Source organism: Gracilinanus agilis, chromosome 3 (assembly GCF_016433145.1).
Source record: "Gracilinanus agilis isolate LMUSP501 chromosome 3, AgileGrace, whole genome shotgun sequence".
Taxonomy (NCBI): domain Eukaryota; kingdom Metazoa; phylum Chordata; class Mammalia; order Didelphimorphia; family Didelphidae; genus Gracilinanus; species Gracilinanus agilis.
In genome coordinates this window covers 342,554,665-342,566,383 of record NC_058132.1, presented here as the reverse complement: position 1 = coordinate 342,566,383, position 11,719 = coordinate 342,554,665, and the positions used below count along the sequence as shown (strand labels likewise).

At 37.1% G+C, this 11,719-nt stretch overlaps 1 protein-coding gene across 1 annotated transcript; it reads left to right on the top strand.

The window, feature by feature from the left end:
- The first annotated feature begins 502 nt into the window (after nucleotides 1-502).
- LOC123239464 (cystatin-A1-like) lies at nucleotides 503-10,704 on the top strand. The gene is made up of 3 exons (XM_044666740.1): nucleotides 503-569; nucleotides 6,489-6,590; nucleotides 10,554-10,704. The coding sequence occupies exons 1-3, from the start codon at nucleotides 504-506 to the stop codon at nucleotides 10,680-10,682; spliced, it is 297 nt and encodes a 98-aa protein (XP_044522675.1). The 5' UTR covers nucleotide 503; the 3' UTR covers nucleotides 10,683-10,704.
- Nucleotides 10,705-11,719: the final 1,015 nt, after the last annotated feature.

The window sequence follows — 11,719 nt, the reverse complement described above, 5'->3', positions numbered from 1 at the left end:
ATAAACTCATTGAAGATCAACATTTTAGGGGCACATTCAAGGGGATTACGGAGAAGAACACTTAACAGTATTTAAAGTGAACAAGCATAATTGAAAAAAAGTATTTGGAAATTTGAAGATATTATCTTTCAACATGAAGTAGACACTCCCTTTCTGTGTCTCATTGCTGACTTAGAGAAATACTCCCTGGACTAGACCATTCACTCTAAGAATATAGGGTTGTTTCTCTTTGTCCACTTTAAAAACAGGTAGTTTGGAGATATCAAATTACTTTATTAAATGACAATACTTAACATTTAAATTACTGAATTAATACAGGGTAATAGGTGACCATTAAGTCACTGTTACATCCCAGAAAGAGAAGCTTTATTATGGTTTGTCCTTGCACTCCTTAGATGGTAGGAGAGTCTGCCACTCCTTAAAAGCAGGCTCAGGATGAGGACCTTATCATTTCAGTTCCAGCATCTCTTTCTGCAAAGCAACTACCACCAACTACCTCCAAGATGATGGCTGGAGGTCTAAGCGAATCTCGACCTGCAACTGAAGAAATCCAAAATATGGTTGATGCGGTAAGGTGGTACATCTTGGAAAGGAAGGATCTAATTGAAAACAATGGGTTCTGGTCATTTGATGACCTCTCTCTCTCTCTTTCTCTCTCTCTCTCTCTCTCTCTCTCTCTCTCTCTCTCTCATTAGAGTTTTCAAAGATTGTTTTTTTCTAAAAGTTTTTCATTCCCTAGTTTATCCATTATACCTTTCTTTGTAAGCAAAGAACTGGGGAAAAAAATGTTCAGTGACATGAGCACTCAATTAGAAGTCAGACTAACGTAGGTTCAAATCCCACCCTCTTAATCTTACTATCAGCATGACTTTTGTTCATTCCCATAATTCCCTTGAACCTCGGTTTCCTCAAAAGCAAAATGAGAGGACTGGTGTAAATGGTCCCTGATATCCTGTTATCTTTTACATTTCTATATTCATGTACTTTCTTCTCCTCTTTGCAGAAGTGATGGACTATGGGTATGGAATAGTCCCTAGACTGACAGTCATGGTTGGTTGTTTTTTGTTGAACTGCTTTCTCTCTCTCTCTCTTTTTTTTATTTTTAAATCCATATTATGGGGAATGGCTCAATGGGAAGAAAGAGAGGAGAAATAAAATCTGGAAATGAAGATCATTTAAAACAAAAGTCACCAATTTAAAAAGTAAAAAGATATGCTTCTCTGTATACTGAAGGTAACCTATTCAGGATGGCTTTATTTGGCAAGCAGAAGTTTTAAAAAATAGGGCAAGTAGAAAATGAATTTACATAATGTTTCATATACCTTATGAAATTCACTGAAACAGATAATTTTGACTTAGTTCATGGACAAGTTAACTGACAAGATGAGATCTTGTTCATTTCTAACTCATTATCAATCCATTTTGCTCAGTCCTTATCACTCTTCTACCTGGGAACCAATACTCAGTATTGATTCCAAGACAGAAGGTAAGGGTTTGTTTTAAAAAAAAATTTGATTGGCAATGATATATGTAAAACCCAGTGGGATTGTGAGTCAGCTAAGTGGGGGTAGGAGGGCTTGGGAGAGTGGGAAAGAAACATGTAACTATGGGAAAATATTCAAAATAAAAATCTAAATAAATAATAAAAAATTTGATGGGAAAAACGATAGAAGGCAATCTTGAGCTGCACTCAGGAAAAAAGCAGTCTCCTGTTCTTAGGGTTTCCACATTTGTTCTCTAAGTTCAATGATGATTTACCATTTCTCCCACTTTCACTGTCCTGACTGAATTCAAATGCATATGGAAACATTATTATGAGAATTATTGAGTCTTCTTTTTAAAGAAAGCACAGAAGAAAAGAGAAAGAAGGTCAAGAAGCATAGACAATCAGTATAGGTGTGAAAATTGTATGTTAGATTTCTTACATGTTTTGACAAGAAGTCAAGCTGCACATAGTAGAGACCCCCAGTTTCATATACAAACTTCATTTTCTGTTCTACTACATATATGAAAATGCCCACCTTAAGTAGCACTTGTTAAGTTCAGAATTAAAACAATTTTTTTAAATAGACTTTATTACAGCATCAGACAATTTAGCATACAAACTCTAGCTAGATATGGATTGTCATCTGTCCAGGAGCAGTAAAGCTGATGTAGTACTATGTAATAAGGAGGATATCAGATAGATGGGGTGTGCACTGGGAACCCCCCTTAGGCTGAATGGATGTGGACCAAAACTACTCACACCACCCCTCCTTACTGGAAGGACTCTTGGGGGTGTAACTCTCGAGGTGGTTCCCCAAAATGAGTGTGCTGGGGGAGAGAGGATAGAAGGAGATGTTGGGAATTGGATGAGACCCAAATGGCCCCTCTCAATTACCCGGAGCTGCGTTACTTGGGGGCAAGCCTTCCCCCTACCCCAAACTGTCTGCCCACCACTATGGAGTTTGTGTTCCTTTCACACGAGATCCACACGATGCTGCCTCCCACCTTGAAAATACTCTTCCAACTCTGTCTTAAAATAACTCAACAGGTTTATTCAGGGACAAGGTATCCAGGGATAAAAGGAAGGGATTTCAGGGAAGAGGGTGAGGGTAAACTAATATGGTCTATTTCTCAGTCTTTCCCAGGGCTGAGCAGTAACTGGATTTCTCCTGTAGCTTTTTAGTCACAGTTAACTGTCTCAAGCCGCAGTAAAATTCCTCTCCTAAAAGATCACAAATGGCTAGAGAAGGAATATAATATCCAGATCAAGCAAGGCTATTTAGCCCTCTTGGGCTGGCTCCCTCCCACTAGAGTCTCAGGCTCCTCCGTCAACTCAGGTATTTACAATACTGTCTTCTCAGGTGTTCACAGAAGATGTAGATTCAGTTAGATAGGCTATGGCAGCAGATGGTCTGGTAAAATCTCAGATTTTGCCCTTTGAAATGTTCAATGTCCCACAGAGACACAGCCTCCCCCCTCCCAGCCTTTCCCAAAGGTCCAGAGGGCTGAGAGTGACTCTTGCTTTCCTCATCCCAGAATTCTTTCCTCACGACAACTGTTATTTCTCCTGGGTTCCTCAGAATTCCATCAAAGGCTTTTCACAATGCATGCTTGCTTGACTTTTTGCTTAGTTTCACCCAATCTGTTACAATTAGAATGGTGAAAGTGAGAGTTGTCTCTAGGAGAGAAGGTGTGTGAGTCAAACGGGACTGATTCTAATCTCTTTGCAGTCACTAAATCATTAAATCAAGAGATAAAAGGGAGCAGAAAGCACATCTGACTCTGTGCCTTGTATATAGAAATGTTCATCTTATTTGGTGCTTTTAAAGTTCATAATAAAAAGGAAAAGGGAGGAAGAAGTTGGTAGAGGAAAGAATAGTCTTTCCCAGAGCGGCTGGTTGTTTAGTCATCCATCTTTGTTCCATTTTTTTCCTGTTTGGAGAGTTAGTTATGCCCATGCCCTGAATCTTAGGTAACTTCCCTTCCCTACCATCTCCTCCCCAAAAATATCTGAAAGAGAAAAATGAGCACTGACCCCAAAACCATTTCACAGCCAGTGGGAATGGATGCTGAAAGATTGTTCCAGAATCACTAAGATAAGAGTAACCTCTCATCAGGATAGATTCTAAGATATTATCTCCTGAGCCTGCTCTCCTCTGCTTCTCACAATTCTAGAAGGCAAGGTGGGGCAGGAATCTTGTCTCTTTCTCCACATTTCTGTCTGATGAAATCTTTCTCCTTTTTCATGCCTCAACTCAGATTTGCTCTCTAAATTTCAATCATGATTTACCATTTCTCCCATTTTCACTGTCCTGAGTGCCCATCCACTGTGAATTCAAATGCACATGGAAACATTATTATGAGAATTATTGAGTATTCTTTTTAAAGAAAGCATAGAAGAAAAGAGAAAGGCCAAAAAGAAGAGTGGACAATGAGAATAGCTTTGAAAGTTATATGTTAGTTTTGTTACATATTTTGAGAAGAAATCAAGCTGTACATAGTAGAGACTCCCAGTTTCTTCTCCCAGAAATCCTCCCAGATCTCTCCAGCAAAATGATTTCTCCCTCCTTAAATTTCCTTGTAGCACTTAGTCTAGAACTTTTTTCTGTCCTTATCATAGTCTTCCCTGTAGCCTATTTATCTATATACATGAGGCATCCTTCACAGATTATATTAGAAGCTCCTTCATGGTCTAAACACTTTATTCTTTTTTTTAAAACCTTACTTTCCATCTTGGAGTGAATACTGTGTATTGGTTCTCAGGCAGAAAAGTGGCAATGGCTAGGCAATGGGGGTCGAGTGACTTGCCCAGGGTCACATGGCTGAGAAGTGTCTGAGACCAGATTTGAACCCAGGACCTCCCCTCTCTAGGCCTGGCTCTCAATCCACTGAGCTACCCAGCTGCCCCCTAAACACTTTATTAAGTTATTTACTATGTATAAGGCAGAGGAACGGTACTGTTCCCTAAGGTACAACACAATATTTTATATGTATTTTGTAGATGTTTCATAATGTTTGTTGAATTGATTAGCTTTGACAGATGAAGTACTGAAAACACAGAGAAACTAAATTGCTTGCCCAAAATCTCTTGGCCAGTAAATGATGTTGCTGTTAATCATTTTTTAGGCATGTCCAATGCTTCATGACACCATGTGGGGTTTTCTTGGTACACATGCACACACTTCCACAAAATATATACACATATATGTAGATATGTCTAAGTACGTGGGTAAAATGTATACATGCATATGTATTTCTAGATCATCTTAAGGCTTATAAAACAAATATATGTATATATATGTGTGTGTGTGTGTGTGTGTGCAGGTATCAAAACATACACTTGCATGTCCACACCTATATATTTTTTAAAGACAGCCTTAAAGGAACATTTCTGGTGGCCAAAGGGCCAAAGGAGTGTGGCAACTCATCAGCTATCCTGATTTGAGAGGCTAATAGGGGCAGGATGCCAGCTGATTCCGGGTAGAACATGTTCACTTTGGGGTTTGCAGTTATCATCTTTGCTGTCTCAGGAGCTGCCAAAGGTCAGGTGTGTTCCCATGGAGATGATTTCCTTGTAGTTAATCTGATCAAAATATCCTGGTGGGGAAGGAGGTTTCTCAGTCAATAGAGACCTCCTTCTAGATAGACAGGCTTATCCTGTTGCTGAATAAAACACAGACTAATTCTGCACCTAAAATTTGGACACCAAAATAAATCTTTCTTTTCCGGGTTAAATAGAGGGATTATTTCATGTTTTAGTCTCTGTACCAAAATAGAGAAGAGAAGATTCATGGGAGTCATGATAGCTGTCTTCAAGGATTTGGTCCCAGGAGACAAAATCAGTAGCAATGGGTAGAAGTTGAAAAAAAAAGCAAGTTTAAACTTGAAATAATGAAAACCTTTCTAACAAGAAGAGCTATCTAAAAGTGAAATGAGAAAGTGATGAGTTCATAAAACTAGAGTTGGAAGGGACCTCAAAGGCCATTTAGTCCAGCCTCCTTATTTTACAGATGAAGAAATTAAAGTCTAGAATAACTTACACAAGGTCACACTTGTGGTAAGCATCAAAAGCAGGATTGGAATTCAGGTCCTCTGACTCCCAAAATACTATTCTTTACTGACCCTCTGTCCCTTCTTTTTGGAAGACTTCATGGACTAGAGAAGCATAGGATCATAAATTTAAAAGCTGGAAGAGAACTTTGAGTCTAGTTAAACCTCTTTATTATATGAGTAAGGAAACTGAGGTCCACAGAAATGAATGATTTCTGTTCTAGGTCACATAGGTAGTGATAGAGCCGGGATTTGAACCCAGAGTCACTAGACACAAATCTGGTACTCTGTCCTCTGTACCACATTGCCCTTCAATTTGTTAGGTGTGTCATATAGTGGAAGTTGTTTTTCTGATATTCAGAGTACTATGTATAGATTAACCACTAAGGGAGTTTCCAACTAAGATTCTGAGTTTCTATGTTAAGATCCTTAGCAATTCAAAGATTTATAGAGTCCTACCAGAAGCAGTATATTGCAGCCTCTGAGAAAACTGAGAAAACACCAACTCCTCATTATTTCAGTGAATAGTCAATCTATCAGTGAATTATTTGTTTCTTGCTTGGAAGGAATAATTGTTGTTGTCATTGATGCCTTCTTACTTTTGAAATTATTTTTTATGTATTTGGCATTTACTGATTTGGATAAATATTGTACTCCTCCCAGCAGAATGAAAGCTCCTTGGGAGCAGGAGCTAGTTGTATTTTTTGTTTGGTTCGTTTTTATCCTCAGGACCAAGCAGAATGCCTTACATACAGTAGACGATAAAATAGATTTTTAAAACCATTTATTAAATTGTTCAATGAACTGGGGGGGGGGGGAGGTAGGGAAAGGGAGGTTTGATTAAATTTCCCATTGTTATCAATGTTGCTTTGGTCACTGAGTAGAGTAGACCAAACCTGATTTTATTTTCAGGTAATCACTAAAATTCTTTACCTTTCTACTTTTTTTTTAAGGTAAAGTCACAGTTTCAAAAAAAGTCCAATGAAGAATGTACAGAATTTAAAGCTGTCAGTTACAAATCTCAAGTGGTTGCTGGGAGCATGTATTATGTAAAGGTAAGTGTAGAACAAGTCATTTAATTCCAACCTACTCCATTCATTTTATTTCTATTTGGATATCCATAGAAAGTGTTGGTATCATTAATCCCCTTCCATTTGAAGAATTGGAGAAAATAAAGTGTGTCTGCCCCAGAGGAAATACAAAATGATAGCAGAGGAAGCAAGAAAAAGTGAAGAAGGCAGAAAGGAAGAAAGGACTTGGGAAGAGATTCATGTCAACCTGGGGAGATGAGAAAGGGCCAATCTGGAAGGTTTTGTCCTGACATTGAAACTGAGAGATGGCAATCAAAAGGTGGATGAAGTGAGAGGAGGGAGCAAAGAAGCTAGGAAGGGAAGGAGAGGAAAAGAGAATGTAAAAGGCTCTTCCCCACCCGGCACTTTAAGAAGTCAGGCAACTGGAAAGCAGTAAGGCCAAGACAGAATGGATGGAAATGAATTTCTACCTAGGGAAGCTCTCATATTTGGAACTGTAGCACTGAGAATTTATATACTCATGATTTTTCATTAGGGGAATTCTATGTTGTTTTCATGCTTCTTTTAAGAGAATGTTAGTCCATAATATATATTGCTGGTTTGCAAGTAAGCATGGAGTAACTGTCAGGATACAATATCCAAGACTTTTCTGGATAGAAATTATAAGCTAAAAGAGTAAGAAAATCCCCCAAATACTGGGTCATTGATGTCATGCGTGTCTCTGACACAGGATTCTGTGCTATATCCTAAGTCCAACAACTAGATTGTATGTTGCTTGAGAGTAAACAGACTGTCTCATATTCGAGCTATCAGAAATCTGTTCCTTCAGTTGGCTCCATTGTTTTGGATTTTGAGAAATAACTTTTCTACCAAGCTTCATTTCATCTTCCTAAATAAGTATCAGGCCACCGTGGATTTTCCAAACCCTAGACAGGTTTGGGAGCTTTTGTCCAAACTCATGAAGGAAACTCTCCTATCAATGAAGAAAAGCAAGATTCTACAATTTATTGTCTTAAAGAGATTTTCCTGATGTACCAAGAAGTTAAGGGACTTGCGCTCTGTTTTATTCTAACCTGTAAATGAGCCTATTTATGCTTTGAAACAAAAGTCAAAGTCTTCCTAACTCTCAACCTTTCGTTCTATGCATTGTATTTCCTAGCTGCCTCATAAGAACCAAGTACTGGACAAGTAACTAACCTCTCTGAGTCTTATTAGTTTCCTCAACTATAAAATGAGCCAGTTGAATTAAGATCCCTTCTAGCTCTAAATCTGTGACCTTAAGAATGAACGGTAGCATGATATTGGCACCCATCTGAATATTATTGCTCATTGGACATCTGTGAGTCCAATTCCCTTACCTTTAAAAATAAAACTAAATGATCTCTCAGAGAATACTTTTTCCTGTTACAATCTTTTTCAAAGGATGAAGTTGCTCATTTAGGTTAGAATAAAAATATAAAACTTACCCTAGAACCCACATACCTCAATTTCTCAATGACTCCTCAAAAACTCTAGGACTACAAATTGCAAAACATTGTCTATCTGCTTTGATAGGGGAGTTCCCTTAATAGGAGTTTCTTACTTTGACAAAATCAGTTTTTGAAGATCTGAGAAAAAAAATCAGTACTGGCTCTAGTGTTTGTGGTTCCACAGGGGTTTAAAAGTAGAAAACAACAATATTTTTTTTAATGTGAAGACTACATTGATGTAATGAAATGTAATTGTGCTATTAGAAATTATGGGGGGCAGCTGGGTAGCTCAGTGGATTGAGAGCCTGGAGACAGGAGGTCCTAGGTTCAAATCCGGTCTCAGCCACTTCCCAGCTGTGTGACCCTGGGCAAGTCACTTGACCCCCATTGCCTACCCTTACCAATCTTCCACCTATAAGTCAATACACAAAAAAGTTAAGGGTTTAAAAAATTAAAAAAAAAGAAAGAAAGAAATTATGAATACAGACAAGGAACTTCTATGTTCTAATGTAAAGTGAAGTAAGCAGAATTAGAAATATAGACTGTACAGAGTGACTAAAACAGCATAAGTGGGATAAAACAATAAATTGATAAAAAGTAAATGGCATTAATTTATAATGACCAATTAGAAAAACAGAAAGAAATAACCTTTATTATTTATGGATGGGGGAAGAGTTTATGATAAAAAAAAGGGAGATAGAGGATCACAGAAGATAAACTAGTCAATTTTGATTATAATAAATATAAAAGGTTTTATACAAACAAAACCAATGCATTTGAAACTAGAAAGGAAACAATTACAAGAAAAAATATCTTTGTAGTAAGTTTATCTGATAAAGGTATCATTCCAAAGATATTTAAAGAGTTGATTCAAATTCATAAGAATAAGAGCAATTACCCAATTCAAAAATAGTCAAAGGATACAAACTAGAAGTTTTAAAATGAATAAATTTAAGCTATTAGCCAGCTTATGAAAAAGTGCTCCAAATTACTAATCATTAGAGAAATGGAAATTGAAGCAACTCTAAGGTTCCATCTCATACTTATCAGATTGGCAAAAATGACAAAAAATGGAATATGAAATGCTGGAGGAGCTATAGGAAAACAAATACATTCAAATCCTCTTGGTGGAGCTCTGAACTTGTCTTTGGTGGAAATATGCCCCCAAAGTCACTAAACTATGCAGATCTTTTGATGTAGAATGAAGAGTACCAGATCTACACCAATAAAAAAAATCAAAGAAAAAAGAAATGATCCATATGTACGCAAATATTTATTACATCTTTTTTATGATAGCTGAAACCCAGAAATTAAGGGGATATTCAAATGGGGAATGGCTGGACAAATCTCATATAAATGTAATGGAATTATATGAATGAATTAGTGGCCATGACAAAATGCATAGGAAGACCTATATGAACTGAGGCAGTAGAAGTGAGAAAAACCAGAATAATTTCTAGAATAGTAACAGTATGAGGAAAAATAACTGAAAGATTTTAGAATTCTGATCAATAACATGAGTAACTGATTCTAGAGGACCAAAGATGAAGTTATGTATAAATGGATTTGAACAATATGGGATGTTACTATGTTTGACTATCCAATTTTGTTTAGAAAGTTTTCCCTCCTTTCCTTCCTTCCTTCCATCCTTCCTTCCTTTTTTCTTCCTATCTTCTTTCCTTTCTTTTCATCCTCCCTGTCTCCTTCCTTTCTTCCTTTCTTTTTCTTTTTGTTGTTCCATTCAGTGTAGTAGGAGGAAGTAAAAAAAATGCTTAATCATTAGAAAAAAGAAGTTGGAAAAATTATAATGAGGAGACTTGGTTGCAAAGAAGAGATAAGGAAAAGTATCTCCATTTCTTTTTAATAGGGAACTAAGGTTACAGAACAATTCATATAATGTTCTGACTTTTCTGATTTATTGCTTGGTTTTGCTGGACCATTTTTGTCTTCCTCTTTTATTTCTTCTTATAGAAGATGGCTCTGAGGGAAGAAGGGAGGGATCCATTGAGAAAAATGTGGTGATGCAAAAGCAAAGGACATCAATAAAAAAAACAACCTGATTTCAAAATTAAAACAAATAGCCCCAAATATTCTCTAAAGAAGTAATTACAAAAGAAAATGTTTTCTTCTAATTCTATATGGGCTATTATTGCTACCCACAAAACATGTGGCACCAAAAAATAATATTCAGTAACTAAAGATTAGTCACGAAGCAGTTTGAGTCTCTCCTTGCCTCCTGTCCAGAGCAGATTATTACCAACCCATAAAAATCAAGGAGCATGTGAACTGAAATCATTACCTGATCTTTTTAGCCTGGTTATTAAGCAATTTTCTTAGGTCAATGAAAATAACCAGTCATTACTACAAGCATCATAAAATCTCAGAGCTGAAACAGAACACAGAGGTCAACTAATCAAACCTCTACCTAAAACAGGAGTACCCAAACAATTACCCTGAAAGGTGAGACATTCTAGTTTGGAATCTATGTGACTGATTCTCAACTTCTCTTTACTTACAGGTACATACTGGAAACAATAAATATATACATTTGAAAATATTTGAACCTCTCCCTCATACTAATGCTCCACTAGAGCTGATGGACTACCAGTGTGGCAAAACCAAGAATGAAGATATTGCTTACTTTTAAAGGCAAATGCCAGAAGGCATTTGTTTGCTTTCATGTGCATCCTGTGCTTATAAGCACATTTGAAATGAAATAAAAAGTAGATTTTGACATGAATGATGTATTGGTTATGTTATAAATAAAAATTAATCAGGAGGCTTATTACTAGATTTATAAGCCTTTATTAGTAAAGAGAAAGAAAAAGAGAAATAGGGTTCTCAACTTTCTAACTAGGCAAAGTCCAATCCTCCATTGCAGCCAGCTGAGGCCATAGTTTGTAAGAGATCACCAGATAGGATAAGACAGAAAGTAAGCCCAGAAGCAGTAATTCCTTCCGCTATCAGTCCAGAGAGAACATCAGTCCAAGGAGCAAGTTAGTCCGAGTCTGGAAGCAAAAAAAATTCCACTTCTTTTGCTGTTTTTTGAAACCTATAGCCCCTCCCAGCCCCAAATCATAAGCCAATGGCTTTCAAACATCATGCAGCATTATGCCTGTGCTGGGACTGGCTCACTGACCATAAAAACCTTCCTCATAACATGTCCCATCATCCCACATGCTATGTGACTCTGTGACTCTTATTTTGAGTCTTTCCTAGATGGGCCAAGTTAGGGGCTCCTAAATATTTACTTCACATGATTAGTTTAATCAAATGTCCTTTTTTGTCTTCTTTATTTTTTCTTCTTTGTCATAAGGGATGGCTCCCTGGATAAAGAAAGTGGGAAGGCTACATTCAGACTTTAAAAGATTTCATCAATTCTGAAATTATTTGCTTTAAATCCTGTTATATCATCTCAGCCATTCTGTAGCAGATACTGACTTTCCAACAGTTAAAGAGAATTACGTTACACTATAGAACTACCAAGAAAATTCATGTAGCACCCTCTCTGAATTTATACTTGTCACTTTGGGTTGGGCTCCCAAATAAGGGTTGCTAGTGTAGGGGGGGGGAGGGTTTTTTGGTCGAATATATTAAAAGTTGTTCACCAGGGAAAATTTCCCCAATTAAGGAATGACCTCAAGTCAAAATTGACTTTATGGGAATTTATTTACAATTGAGAAG

Excerpts from the sequence above, each read along its gene's own strand:
- LOC123239464 (XM_044666740.1), top strand. The coding sequence starts at position 504 with ATGATGGCTGGAGGTCTAAGCGAATCTCGACCTGCAACTGAAGAAATC. Across the intron at positions 570-6,488 it reads TCCAAAATATGGTTGATGCG|GTAAAGTCACAGTTTCAAAA; the intron begins GTAAGGTGGTAC and ends TTTTTTTTTAAG. Across the intron at positions 6,591-10,553 it reads GGAGCATGTATTATGTAAAG|GTACATACTGGAAACAATAA; the intron begins GTAAGTGTAGAA and ends CTTTACTTACAG.